Source organism: Lonchura striata, chromosome 1A (assembly GCF_050655825.1).
Source record: "Lonchura striata isolate lonStrDom1 chromosome 1A, ASM5065582v1, whole genome shotgun sequence".
Classification (NCBI taxonomy): Eukaryota; Metazoa; Chordata; class Aves; order Passeriformes; family Estrildidae; genus Lonchura; species Lonchura striata.
Window position 1 is genome coordinate 48728786 of NC_140741.1, and position 14157 is coordinate 48742942.

Here is a 14157-nt window from a genome sequence, read left to right on the forward strand (position 1 = left end):
AGCCAAATAGCTGCTTGTGAGGACTGACAAACCCAGACCATGAAATGGTAAACTTCTTAACCAGTGTAAGCCAGCACCTCAGTAACCACAGTTAAGTAACTAGCGTAAGTTACAGACCGATAATAATGTGGTGTCTGGCAATCCTGTATACTGCTGCTATGAATAGGAATGATGGAAGAAATAGGAAAAAAAAAACAAAATAAAAAAGACTGTGTATACATGACAAAGACATGTTCCTTTACAACCTCTTCTGGAGGAATATGTCACCCTCCTGCATTACTTTACTGTGGAGCTTCTCCATGAATAGCAGAACAGTAAGTCAGAGCTGGGGAGATCAGGACTAAAGAGAATGGAAACTTCTATAAAGAAAAGCTATTGTAACATAAAGACAAGAAAAATACTACTAGCAGCAGCAACCTAAACCAAAAGTAAAACAAAAAGCATTTTGAGATGAACACGCCTATTACCACTCCTATAGGTCAGCATTCCTCAAAGATTTCTCAAGTGGAAAACTTAAGTTGACATGCAACTCAGTTTCATAAAATTATCTCCATTGTGCAGCAGGCCAGTAGGTTCTCTTAAGGACTGGCCAATCATTTATTCAGAGAATCCAAAGTGACACACCCTTAGGCAAATAATGAATACTCTGCTTTTGAAAATGCTATTTAGTCAGACACAATAGCTGTTTCTCAGAAATTCCTGGGAAAATCTCACCAGTAGATCTGCCATAGATATGGGATTTGCTGGTTAATAACATCATCTGTAAGATGTTCTTTATAGAGAGGTGATGTAAATTCAATTGGCATTGGAAAATTCAAGAGATATCTACAAGAGAAAAAAGTAGTAGTAAACAAGAATAACCTTCTACATGGAAGAATCCTACCTAGGTGTAACATTCAGTTAAGAAGTCCAGTTCATGAAAACTACTAAAAAAATGCACTTCTCCTAGATTTCAGTTTAATTCTACCCAGATAAAATCTGTACAATAAGCATTTCACAGAAATATAGAATTAATAAAGAAGGCATTCACTCTTTCATTATGTAGAAAGTTAAATGTTGCCTTATATGACAGACTCTGCCCTTCATAACATGCATCAAGTATGCAAACAAACGTAAGCAAGAATAAAATCTAACACCTAACTTAGAGATAAAAACATTTCAAAAGCTCATCTCAATAAGCTTTAGCATGGAAGGCTTTGGCTTTGAAGACCTTCACAGGCATCTGTTTTGACCACAGGGAACTTGCAGACTTCAAAACTTCTGTGTTTCAACTAGGTGCTAAAATTCCAGGGGAAAATCATCAGGCTACATATGAAACCTGTCTTTTCAACAACAATCTAATAAATAATATGCTGGACCTCTTGATGGAGGCCTTTCTCAAGTGCCTAAACAGTTTATTTTAGATATGTAATTTTATGATCCTAGCTTATAAATAAAACCAACTTTGGCATATATATATATATATATATGATTGATTTTCATTAACCAAATCCAGATATTCAACATTTTTGTTGTTTTATTTTTGGATACTCATGGCTTTATAAATTAGTGTCTATGCAAAAACAAGTGTAAACCTTATACCAAATCACTATTCACTGAAGTTCTGGCAAAACATGCCATGCTAAACAACAAGAGTTCAAAAGTTCTAGATTATCACGTAATTCAAGAAAATGCCAAGATGGCCAAAACTTAAAATCTTATTCTCAACATACCTTAAGAGATCCATGGGACCATGCTCTTGGCATGTATTCTCAAAGAAAGCTGCCACAAAATCTTGCAACAGTGGAAGAATACTGCTTGACCTTTCCTGTTTTGTAGTTCGGGGTTTGTTATTTTTTAATGAAAAAAAAAAAAAAAAATCAACCTGAATATGGTATGACTAATATAAGCAAAATAAGTAACAAGTGGTGTGTCTATCTCTGCAATGCTCCATTGTCTTCATTTTCTCACAAATGAAGTTTAAATGAGGCAGTCAGCATTAGAAAGAAGCTGAAAAAATATTACAGGTGTACTTTTAATTTCTGTTATTCTTGCTTAAGGATATTACACTGAATTAGAACAACACAAACTATAAATCTATGATTTTATGTAATTGCTAAGATTATCTTTGATCATGTCACTTGTCTTGCCAATTATACTTCTCCTACTTATAGGAAGGTGTACTAGACATTACAAAAATATCCTTAATTTGAATCAATTTTATTAGATTTTTAAACAACAAACTTGAAACTTTGCAGAGCTAGCAGAGCAGCAAGTAAATTTTGAAGTGGAACATTACCTGTGAAACAAGAAATTTACACAATCGATAAAAAATTTCCGCATTCTGAGGATTCTTCTCAAAAGCTCCAATCCACACTTTGTGGGCATTTTCACTCTGCTTCATCTGCAAATACAAGGTGGCCAAACTCTCCAAGAGCTGACAGTTGTTAGGGCAGAGCTCCAATAAAGACCTACAAAGTTGTGCAGCAGACTCCCACCTTAAAAAAAAAGTAAACATTAAGTTTAACAAAAAAAAAAGTGTCGAGTACTTAAGTTAAGAATGTCTTGCAACAACTTACCTTTCAAGAAGTTTCAGCAAAGCTATCATGTTCCTATAGAGAGGAAAGCAGGTAGCTATTCTTTTGTCAGCCTCAAGGCTTTCATCAGTGCATGTTTTGACTGCATCTTCAAAACGAAAGTAAAAAACAAAGCCTTTACATGTCAGTGTCAAAATTATGTGAAGCCTTAACATAATAAAATGTCTCCTTGAACATAAGGAAAACATATAAGTATGATGCTTCTGAGAGTGCTGTTTCTGCAAATTATTAGTAACAGACAATCAACTTTGGAAAAGCTCTCCTTACTGATCACCACAGTGCAAAGACAAAGCTTTCAGTTTCATCTCTTACTCATTTTAGAAACAGGAAATATCCTACCAATGAAACATTAAAGCAATGTTACAGGCAGAAGTATATCCCTAGATTTAAAACCACATTCCAGGATTTTCAGCATAGCTGCTGAAAGCTATTGAGGCAAAAGCTAATGTAGGATATTCTTTTTCTCCTCAGCATAATAAAAAGTCATCCAACAATGAACATCCCATTCCCATAGCTAGACTGCCTTCACTCACACAGCTGGGCTACTCCATAAATTTTTGACTATTTCAACACTGCATTACCACCAGCAGCATAGGTATTTTCTCAGTGGCAACTAAATACTGCTGCTGGCTAACCACTAAATACTGATATTTATAAATACTATATAACAGTATTTGTCTGCTACTATGAAGTCTATGTCTGGCAGCACCACCATAAGCTAAAAACTCAATTTCTTCTACTATCTTCGTTTTTCATTTTAAAAAAATTATTCAATTTACTTACACTGTGAATTTAAGATAAACACATGTATTTCCTTAAAAGAGGCAGAACAATGCACTAATATTCCAGGAAAGTAGATTCCCAATAAACATATTCTACTGAGGGGAAAAAGGGTAAGAAAGAATGACAGCTGAAGCTTGGCTTGATGCTTGCATAAGCCAAGAAAACAAGCAATGTCATACAATCACAAGCAACTGACTAGTCTTTTTCTCTGAACTATCATATTCTACCAAGATAAAGCCATGGGTTGAAACCACAGATTAAAAACTCAGTGTTGCTTAAGGAACCAAGAACATGGATTTTCCTCACTATTCTGTTCAAGTCAAAATACAATATTCACTGGATTAATTCAATGGCTTAACACAGTCATGAGCACTGACTTGAAATTCCGAAGTTGAATAATACTTCTTGAATTATGACATGTGAAGAATGTAGTAAATATTTACCACCTTAATCTTACCTTCAAACATAGCTAAAAGTGTATCAGGATCAGTCTTCACATCTTGAACTGTCTGCCATGGTATTAAAAACGGCTCTTTGTGCACAATCCTTGAAGGACTGACATTAGCTGGATCATAGAACTTGACTGGGAGAACACCAAATTCAATTAGATGTATGTAAGCCAGCCAAGCCAAGCAACGGTCACTTGCAGTAAGGTGTTCTGCTATTATCTTTTCATTTGCTGATTTTAAAGCATTCTGTAAAGGTTGAAAGAAATACATTGTATTTCAGCCAAAGTCTTTAAGATTTAAGAATGGGAAAAGAAAACAGGAAGAGTAGGCTTTAATATTCTCAAAACTTTTCCAGAGAGAAGGGAAGAACTAGCTCTTTATATCAATCAGAATCATATTCAGCTTATGTGAATGCGTGGCTATTCAAATTACACAGAGTTTCTAGTAAAGGTTCAGAAAAAATGCAAAAGATTGTTATTGCAAAAAGTGAAGAGACACTTTGAAAACATGCATCTCTCAACCTGTGTTCATTCCATTTTCCTGCTTAATTTTCCTATTACTTCCAGTTCCATAGAAGTAATACAGCAGCTCTAGATACAACTCCATCTACCACCTGGATTCAACTTGCTATATCCTACTAGGTTTTGTGCATTTGGAGTTGTTTGTTTGGCTTGGGGTTTTTCTTTATTAAATTCTAGTTATAAATTACTAAGTTACACCAATTCGAGTCTACTGAAAAGGCCAGCATCACTGGACATGTTTTTAAAAATGTTTTTAAATGTTTTAAAAACCCTTACTGAGAACAAGGATACTACTTCAAATTTTCTACTAGTCATAAACAAAGATAGAATAGTCCAGTTAAACTAGCAGTTCCCAAATAAAATAAGAGTATGCAATTAAAGTTTAAATAAATTCTTTCTAAATACAACAGAACCTCATGACTAGCAATGTGTCAACATTATTCTGGACAAACACAGTATGATCAAAGAATGCATTTTTCAAGAGAATAAATATACTTGCAAATTTATGCAAAATTCAGCAGAACACATGTCCTGAAGTTGATGAAAACTGGTGTTTCAAAAGCATTTCACTTACTAATTGAAAAATAAGTCCACAAAATACTTGAAAAAAATTGCTGTCAAGTTTTCCAATACACACTGCTATTTACTCTGATGTAGCAGTTACTTCAAAATTATTTTCTCTGCAATACAATTAAAAAATCTCTTGCCAAGCCATTATTTTGAACTACGTATTTCAGATTAATTTGGGGAAAAAAAGTTTGACGTTGTGACTGTGCTTTGCAGAAAGGTAAGGGTAACCGGTGTTATTCTCCCTGGATTTCCATGTTGATTTGACACAGTTTTTTCTCCAGAGCTCTGCTCTTTTTATTCATTTGGAACTATATTTCCCAGTACATCTGGGGAAAGCCAGCACAGCATTGTGCTGTCTTATTCCAACTGGAGCCAGACAAAAGCCTGAGGTTCTCAAACTCTGAGGACAGTGACAGGCTGCAACAAGCAACAGCTGGCACCTGCTAGCAGGAATGAAACAACCTGCAACTGAAAGGACTTTGGGAGAGGGTGATGTCCATTTCCCACTCTCAGCCACCATTTTTATCATCTACGCAAGAGTTAACAGTCACCTAAATTACTCCTACAGACATAGCTCTGGCCTGACACAATTCAATTACTTCAGAGCTGATAGGAGCAATAAAATCTAATTTAACAGTCTCCAGATTTGAGAGTAGAGCAACACTATTAGATAACTACTATGCTCTTTCCCAAGAACTATTGGCTTGATAACTTCTGTAGCAATGTTGAATACCTGAGGCAATACTCTCAGACCTTTCACTGCAAAAATCTGATTTTTGTTTTACAAGAAACCAAAAAATAAAGTATCTCCCTGGGATTTATGTTGAGATTTAGTAGTCTAGGCTATTAGCTACACAAACAAAAAAAGTAGGCAACAAAACCCCAAAGGTATATCCAGCTTTTACAATAGCATCATAGCTCAATGCAGAAGCCTGTACTTGTTGAAGAAATTCTCCTAAAGGAAGGCACAGTTCCACTAAAGTCAAACTGCCACAGTCACACACATTAAAAAGGTGAAGCAATGAAAACACTCCTGGGGTGATAACTTGGAAGTTACCTGCAGCAGAACAAGAGCATTCTGATGTCTTCCTGTAAACAGGCTTAAATGAACCCTGTAAAGGAGAGTCTCTAGCAACTGAAAGGACACAAGATTTGGGTTTTCTCCTCCTCCTGTCACTTCCATTAGGAACTGCAGCATCCTCCCACATACGTAGTCTTTTCCATCGAAGGAATTCTCCAAATTCAAAAACTAGAGAGAAATAAATAATAGTAACAATCACAATACAAGTAAAGCTTCTAGATTAAGGTTTAAAAATCACACAGATCACAAACTTCAAGTAATACCTTTTACTATCTTATCACACCAAATTTTCATATTAAACCTCAAAAGATACCACTTTCAAGATGTACAAGAACACCCCAGTTTTGCAATCAATGTAACACAATGATTCTAAATAACTTCTACAACCAGAGGAAAACTGATAATTTCTGCATATAACCTGCAAGAATTTGAATAGCTTCATTTTCAAATTTAGCATTTTCAAAAACCTACAGTGCTTTTCATTTGACACTTTCCCTGTCACACATGCTGACTTCATAGAGCAGAAAGCACACACAAGAACATTTAATTTATACTTTGAAATTTTTACTTACTGTCCACCAGATTTGATAAGAGGGAGCATATTCCACTGCTGTTTCACACATTTCCTGTATCTCCTCCTTGGTTCCTCTTTTTGAGAAAAGTCTGAGGTAATGACACCAAATTTCAGGATTTTCTTTGTTGTTCTCCAGGGCTCGAGCCAAAACATTTAGAGTAGAATCTAAACACTCAGATGACGAGCTGTAAAAATTATATATTGAAAAAGGACTCACATAAATTGTGTTGGTATTATGACTTCCACAGTATCAAATATGAAAATAGATACTTTTAATTAGAATGGAAGTCACATACAGTATATTTTCTTACACGCTTTCCTTTACTATCAAGGTCTCAAAGCTTTAGCAAGTTTCAGAGATTATGACGTACAATTATCATAGTGCACAGAAATAAGTATTCTATGAAGAGTGACAATTCAAGTAAGAGTCCAAATTAAATGAAAATTGGTAAGATTGATCCGTAAGCAAAGTTCTCAAGCTGCAAGGATATAATGGCATTTACAGCACACAAGCTAAAGAACTTAAGTAGATTATTTTAGAGGCGCAGTAAAGTTACACTTTTATTAAATATTTGATTTACTTTCTACAGTCATTAAATATAAGCCTTTATTTCAGCATATCATACAGGTTCTGACTCTAAAACATTAAAAAAATGGAAATTTTATTTTTTGACATAAAAAATCATGAGATGATACCCACCAAGTAATATAAAATTAGCTGAAATAACTAACTATACTGCAAACCACAGAGCCGAGCTTTAATTCATAAATACATCTTCCATAAAACCACAGAATGCTTCTGAGGTCCCACTTATTCTGAAACATCTTTAGAAATTATTTTGCATGGACATTTATGAGAAGAAGTATACAAGTCTCAAAAAAACCCTAACAGAAGGTCTCCCAGTCCCACTTTCACTTAACTAGAACAGCCAAATTTCTTCAGACTACTAAGGAAGTAGGAATGGGAGAGGTGGCTGTTTTAAGAAAAGTATGCATATCTTCCACTAGGTTCTCTTTTCTTGATTGTTTCCCAAGTACACTTATATTTAGAAGGCATGCTCTTCTCATGCTGCTACTTGCTGGTAATAGTCTGATTAGTGGCCTTTCCAGCTCTACCCCTTCTATTGTTTAGGCACCTAGTGATACAGTTAAACTGATTTCTTCCTACATTTTTCACTATCCACAGTTTAAACAAGGCTTTTAAAGTAGAGCTGCTCTCTCCATTCCCCTTACTTCCTGCTACAGTTGCTCAACTGTACCTCACTATTAAAACTGAAGTCAATCATAATGGATGAAACCATCAAGACAGAATTCCTATTCAAATGATCTGATTGCCAATAGAAACATGGTAGCCTGCAGAATAATTTTAAAAAAGAGAAGCTAGAGAAACTCAGCAAACTAAAGTTAAAATAAAAAAAAAAATCACAAAATGAGAAACCAAGTACTCAACTGGATGATTTCTACAGGGATAAAACCAACTATCAGACCTGTACTTATAAGACAGATGGCTGATGAAACTAATTTCAGACATCATTCCAACTGTTCACGCTGTAGAGAACAATGATTTGAGTTCATTGGCCCACTTTTACTGCTGGAAGTACAACACTCCACTGTAGTCTTACACAGAACACTTTTCAAACATGAACAAATTACTTCTCCCACATCACTTTCCATCAACTTCCATTCCAAAAAAGAATCTACCCAAAGAAACCACCAATGTAATTTATTACTCATATACTGTACTAAATACAGCAGGAAATATAACCTATTTTTTAACCTGCTTTAAAGCAATGAATTATTTGTGGCATAGTTGAAGAAAGTTTTTTACCATCAAATAGGAAACTTGATCATAGCAGCAAGGCCAAATGTAGCAAGGTCTCAAATGTAGCAGACATACCTTTCATTTTGATTCAAGTATTTATATGCAAGTTTAATCCAAAGCTGTACATCACAGGGATTTTCTTGGACACTTGCTTCCAAGTTGGAAATGTCATCAGTCTCACTTGTAAAATACCGAACATCATCTGGAGTCACCACAGTATCAAGCACTGGAACTCTTTTCTTATGTTCTGTGGGATGGGCTGTAAGTAATATGTAACTTGTTTTTAAATAGAATTTCCTTTTTAAAACAATAGTGATAGGTAACTCTCACAAGAGGTGGCATTTATATATTCCAATTATACCCATTGATCACAACTAAATAGCATTATCTCAGCATACTTCAAACTGTATTGTCTCTAGAGAACTGGTTATATTTCAAATGTGAAGGAATGAAAGAATTAGCAGGAAAGGCTGCCTTGATCAACAGACACCAACTAAGGCAGTTTATCAGGCAGCATTAGGAAAAATTTATCTCAATTCTGAGTCTCAAAATGCTTTTTAGAGATTCGATAACAAATCCTAAAGCTCCTATTTGCAAGAGTCACATGTTAAATGCTATCAGGTTACTGATTCTCTAGCAGCTTCCAAGTTTCAAATGCTGCTTAACCACAGCTTTTTTTTTAACTCCTGACTGCACACCAAATAAAAATTCTGTACAAACTTAAGGTAACTGAATACTGATGCTTTGCTATTTAAAGTTCAGCAGGAAGGGGAAGGAGAAAGCAGGGCTGTTGAAGGAAATTTTTTTTAAATCTTAATGGTCTATGGCAAAGCCTGAAACATTCTAGGGAAATGGTTCCTTATGCTCTTTCTTTAAGAACAGGTAATTAGAAATCCCACCCTAATTTCCAGTCACATTAAAGGAAAAATCTACTAGAATTACAAGTGTAGGTCAAACTTTACCCAAAAACTTATGCAAAATAAAGTCTGCATACAGGAAGTATAAAATCAAGGAAACTATTAAAAGCACTGGTTTCCTCAAAAAGCACTTTAAAAATCAAGTGTTAGAAAGATGTAGGTGGCTTTTTTCCTCTAGTATTCATTTAAAGGGTGCCACACATCCAGATTACCATATTTAATAGGTCCAACAAATTGTTCCTCTTCACTGCTGCTACTATCTAACGGAGGTTTTCTCCAGTACTTTGGTCTCCATTTCCTTTTCTCTTTCCAAGTTGTATGTGGAGGTGCTGTAAACAAAGTAGTAAAAATTATTTCACTTTTCTGTATTCAAGAGTAAAATATTTTTCCTAATAAGGATTTTAGGTAAAAAGATTCTGTGAGTTCAACAGAAGTATATAAATTTCACTACTACTTATTTAAAATTTGTTGGAGTTCCATTTGTAGAATTTATTTACGCAATGAAGCACAACTATTGTATTATTGCCTTAAGCTCTGATGACTTTAATTTACCATAATCAGAATTTATAACACTGAGATAAATAAATTATATAAAAATATATTCTTGGTTTACAAAATCATAAAGGTACTTAAATAGTTTTTACACATTTATATATATTGCACTTAATCTACCAAGCTACTTACTGTGACTTTTACTCTCGTTAACGTTGCTGGCCAGAAGAACTGCCATTTGATCCACTGACATACGATCTCTGTTTATACCAAAAAGTTTTTCAACATATTTTTCTGAAACAAGAATATGCGCAGCTTAGGTAAGCATATAGATTAAAACAGTTAAGTAACTTAACAGCAATTTAATACAATCTATGATAAATTTATGAAATATGACTGCTTTAAGAGGCATGGTAACTTAACACACTAGCACAAAGAAATGAAAAATAAGCAAGTTCTCTTTGGCAACTTTCCTATATGGCAAAGTCATTGTTATAAGATTCCAGCTCTGCTGAAACAGGTCAGTCCAGTAGTTACAGGAAGAACTGAGGAAGGAGAGAGGTAAAGACTCCATGCTCACTGCTCCCCAACACCCTGAATCCTAGCAATACTTTTCTTTTTTAATGTAATGTTCCTCAGACCAGTGATACTTTTCTTTCTGTAAGACACCAAGGTAACTACCCACTACAAAGACTGAAATAGACAATGAAAGAAATATTATATAGCTGTATCTTATATACTGTTTCACATCAAAGTCCGTGCACCAAGAGCTTTTAATGAAACACATTCTCTTTAGAAATTAATTTTTAGATACAAAAGAGACAAAATACTCAACCTGTGGCAGTGCTGATTTCCTCATCAGTGCTTTTTTCTGAACAGCCTATCAGTTCTAAATTGTAAGACAGAATATCCTGAAAGAGCTGCTTACGGCTAAGAGTGCAATCTTTCATGTGCTGCCTAAAACAAATAAATAAGCAATTAATACATTTATCGTAACAAATATTAAGAAATTTTAGTATGCTCTAGGGTAAGGCATAAAGAAAACAATAACCACAAAAAAAGTATTGTTTGCTCTGAAAGTTGGTTAAATGTATCTGGGCTTTTTCTAAAGTTATGCCTACAGCACAGTATTTAGAACTTTCCAGTTCAAGTAACATAATTATGAGAATTAGATATCACTTTGTATCTTAACGAGTCAAACAATGGTCTGATGACAGTAGCTAAAAGCTGATCCAGAATAAAGTTCACTCCTATTTTACCAAAAGTTAGGCTTCCATATTGAGTTAATTCCTAACCAATTAATATCCACTTTTAAATACACTGCAGAAGACTGGCAAACAAATTATTTTTAAATACAGTTTAACACCAGCCTTTAAGGAAACAAACTTAGCTAGCACTTTTCCAGGAAATTAGAATTACACTACAATATTACTGTTTTTTCACTTAATCATTTATTTGGTATATGCCTTTCATATCAAGTGTGCTTAACAGTATCACTATGTGAGGTCCTACAAGGTTATGCTGAAGTTGTATATAACCAGATCCATTTCAATTACTAGAAAAATGTTAAATATTCTCTATAAGGCCATACTATTTTTTTTAAATTTACATCTAAAGAGCCTCCTCTTTCTTCATGGTTTAGTTGAAAGGAGATTTTCTTCCAACTAAGTATCTGTAATAGAGTATTAAAAATAACCTTGTCTAGAACTTGCACATAGGATCACATATCCAGATCTTGCAAAGAAAAGAAAACCGTACTTATTTCAGACTCAAGGTACCTAGAGGAGAGGTTTAATTTAAGCCACAAAAATTAAGAACTTACCACTGACAGTCATCATCATTACATGTGCCTGTTAAATCAAAGCGGCAGAAACACTGTTTTGGCTCAATCATATTGCTATACGTTATTGAACTGAGGTACAGCTTTTCCTTGGTACGAAAATAAGGACTAAACCTAAAATGAAACAGCAAATTATTGCCATAAAGTACACCAGGCAAGATATCAGTTTTCTGAAAAAAGTAATTAAAAAACTCTCTCAGTATTAAATCTCATTATTTCCAAAACCCTGCTAACTAACCAAAAACATCATTAACCTACAGGCTAAAAACAAGATAAAAACAAGAGCGAGAAGAAGGGAACAATGAAATACTTCTCAACCTAATTAAGTTTTCCTCTAGCATTCTTATCTCCTTTAGGTACAGAATTTCATTAATATGAAAACAGGAGTGTAGCAAAAACCCAGCATGGAAATCAAGCTACTCGAAGTGCATTTCAGTAGTTTATAGAAAATCTCATGCTCTAATCAGTATTAAGACCAACATCAAATAGAAGTGGTAAAGAGAACTGTTAAAGATTACCTTGAAGAAACAGTAGGAAAAAAATAAATGTATCAGCCTTAGAATGCATAAACAAACAAAACCAGCCTTAGTCTAGCAGACTAACACTTGTTTTAATTTTTTAGCTGAAGTTTGACTACAACAATTTTGGGATTCCTAGCTCCTTCAGGAATTGACATCATAAGCTACAAGCTAAAATGAATACTCCTGTGAAGATGGCATCCTCCATCTTCTACTACTTAAGTCCTGAAGCACATGGATACAACTTCTCCAGTTTAAATTCAACTTTTGTTGTCTAAAATTTGATGTATAGGAACAAAGTTCTCTTTAGTCAAAAGACAAATGTGCCAAATTGATTACACTTGCAGATATTACTGTCAAGATGAATCACTGTGATTATGCCTCTTTCCACTGAGGAGGAGTCCAAAAATAGATGATTGAGCCAATTTTGACTCAGATTATGTATATCCTAGCCAAGTACAAAGAAATAAAGCTTCTTGGATTTACACTGCTTTGTACTAGATCTAAAAAGTGGTAAAGTGGATTTTTATTTTAGTTGCATCAAACAACATGCAATACAATGTAAAAGCAGCATATTGCACAAAACCAAGGGACATGTGCACAGCAGAAAAAAAACTGAATAAAAACATTAGATTTGCTAAACCAGGCAATACTATTTAGGGATAGTCAAGTTTCTCACTAAGTCTTGTCTTTCTGTACACGCCTGGGTTTCAAGGAAGACTGAAACCCAGAAGGCACTGAAGAACATATGAACAAGAATACATAAGTACAAGTCAAAGAGCTGCTACAGCCTTCACACCTGTAGGATTTAAACAGTAGAAGAGGACTACGATACGGTCCAAATGGAAATGGTTTCAGTTCAGCTTGTTTACTTTGTGATGTAAGAAAATCCACGTCCACTGGAATTTCCTAGGAAACAGATAAACAGATATATAGCAGTTGTGATACCAACTAGTAACAACAGCTTCACGTTTAACTGTAGAACATTTACCTGACCACACAAGAGATCTTCCTTAGGCACAATAAAGGCAGTACTTTTCATTAGCAGTTCTTTCAAGCTGTCAGCTTTAGCATAAAGTTTTTTCAGTTCATCAATATTCAACCCAAGGAACAGCTCAGGCTCCTCAGAAGCCTTTTTAGAAAATTTGTTTATAGTTTCTTGTTTTGGAGTGTCCATGTGTTTGAGATTTGGCTTAGTAAAAGAATTCGATTCTCTGAAAGATCTCCTTCGTTCTCTGTTTGAATCAGACAAAACTTCATCATCAAAGTAATTTTCTTCACTGTCCAAAGTCAATTTGTCCTGTGTAAGATCATGAAGTGATGGCTGAGGTAATGCAAATTCAGATTCCTCTTCTACATGAGGTGTAGTATTTGATTGTTCCTTGGTTTGAAGTGCGCGGGCCTCCTTCAACTTCTGAATCTTCAGAGCATATTCATACTCTAGTTGTTGCAGTCGTTTTTTCTCTAGTGCAATCAATTCTGCTGAAGGTTTTTTTGGACTTGATGCAGGGGAGGTATCCAATTTCAAAATTTTGCTTGGCTAAAAAGAAAAAAAAATCCCTTTATTTTAATTTTCCTCATCTACTGATCTATCAACAATAAGAAAAAACATAGGCAAAGTACTTAATTCAGTTTATAAAAATGATTTTAAACTCTTGCCTGAAGATTTCAACAAACAGTAGAAAAACACAAAAAGTTTGCCACAATTCAAGTGGCAGACTTGCAGGTTTTGCAATAAAAATTACCCTATATCATATACAGGGAGGGCTTGCACAGAAGTTCTGGCCCCAGTTAGAAGCTGAGCTATAAAGCAAGTACATAGTGATGTTGGGAGTAGGAGGACTAAAATTTAGAAAAATATTTTAGCCTTGTTTTTCAAACAGTATCAGATCCACTCTGCAGCAACTTAGCTTGATAGTTTAACAAAATCATTTATGTCTACAGACAGTATTTTCTTTTTTCACAGCCATATGGCTCCTCTTATTACTTATCTATGAATGCCATTCCCCGAGCA

At 34.6% G+C, this 14157-nt stretch overlaps 1 protein-coding gene across 10 annotated transcripts in view; it reads right to left on the reverse strand.

The window, feature by feature from the left end:
• Positions 1 to 14157, reverse strand: part of ZFC3H1 (zinc finger C3H1-type containing) — a 41417-nt gene that overhangs the window by 7863 nt on the left and 19397 nt on the right. For 9 of the 10 annotated variants that reach the window (XR_014952221.1, XR_014952222.1, XM_085569820.1 and 6 more), the window contains 14 exons: positions 13135 to 13683; positions 12943 to 13052; positions 11608 to 11739; positions 10621 to 10742; positions 9978 to 10079; positions 9506 to 9622; positions 8452 to 8635; positions 6553 to 6739; positions 5957 to 6148; positions 3817 to 4054; positions 2559 to 2664; positions 2279 to 2477; positions 1713 to 1807; positions 715 to 825 (listed from right to left, as the gene is read on the reverse strand). Coding sequence is in view for 8 of the 10 variants with exons in the window: in XM_085569820.1 (XP_085425946.1) it covers positions 715 to 825; positions 1713 to 1807; positions 2279 to 2477; positions 2559 to 2664; positions 3817 to 4054; positions 5957 to 6148; positions 6553 to 6739; positions 8452 to 8635; positions 9506 to 9622; positions 9978 to 10079; positions 10621 to 10742; positions 11608 to 11739; positions 12943 to 13052; positions 13135 to 13683 (2444 nt within the window). In the remaining 2 variants the exon portion in view is untranslated. The other variant, XM_085569823.1, reaches the window with a different exon arrangement.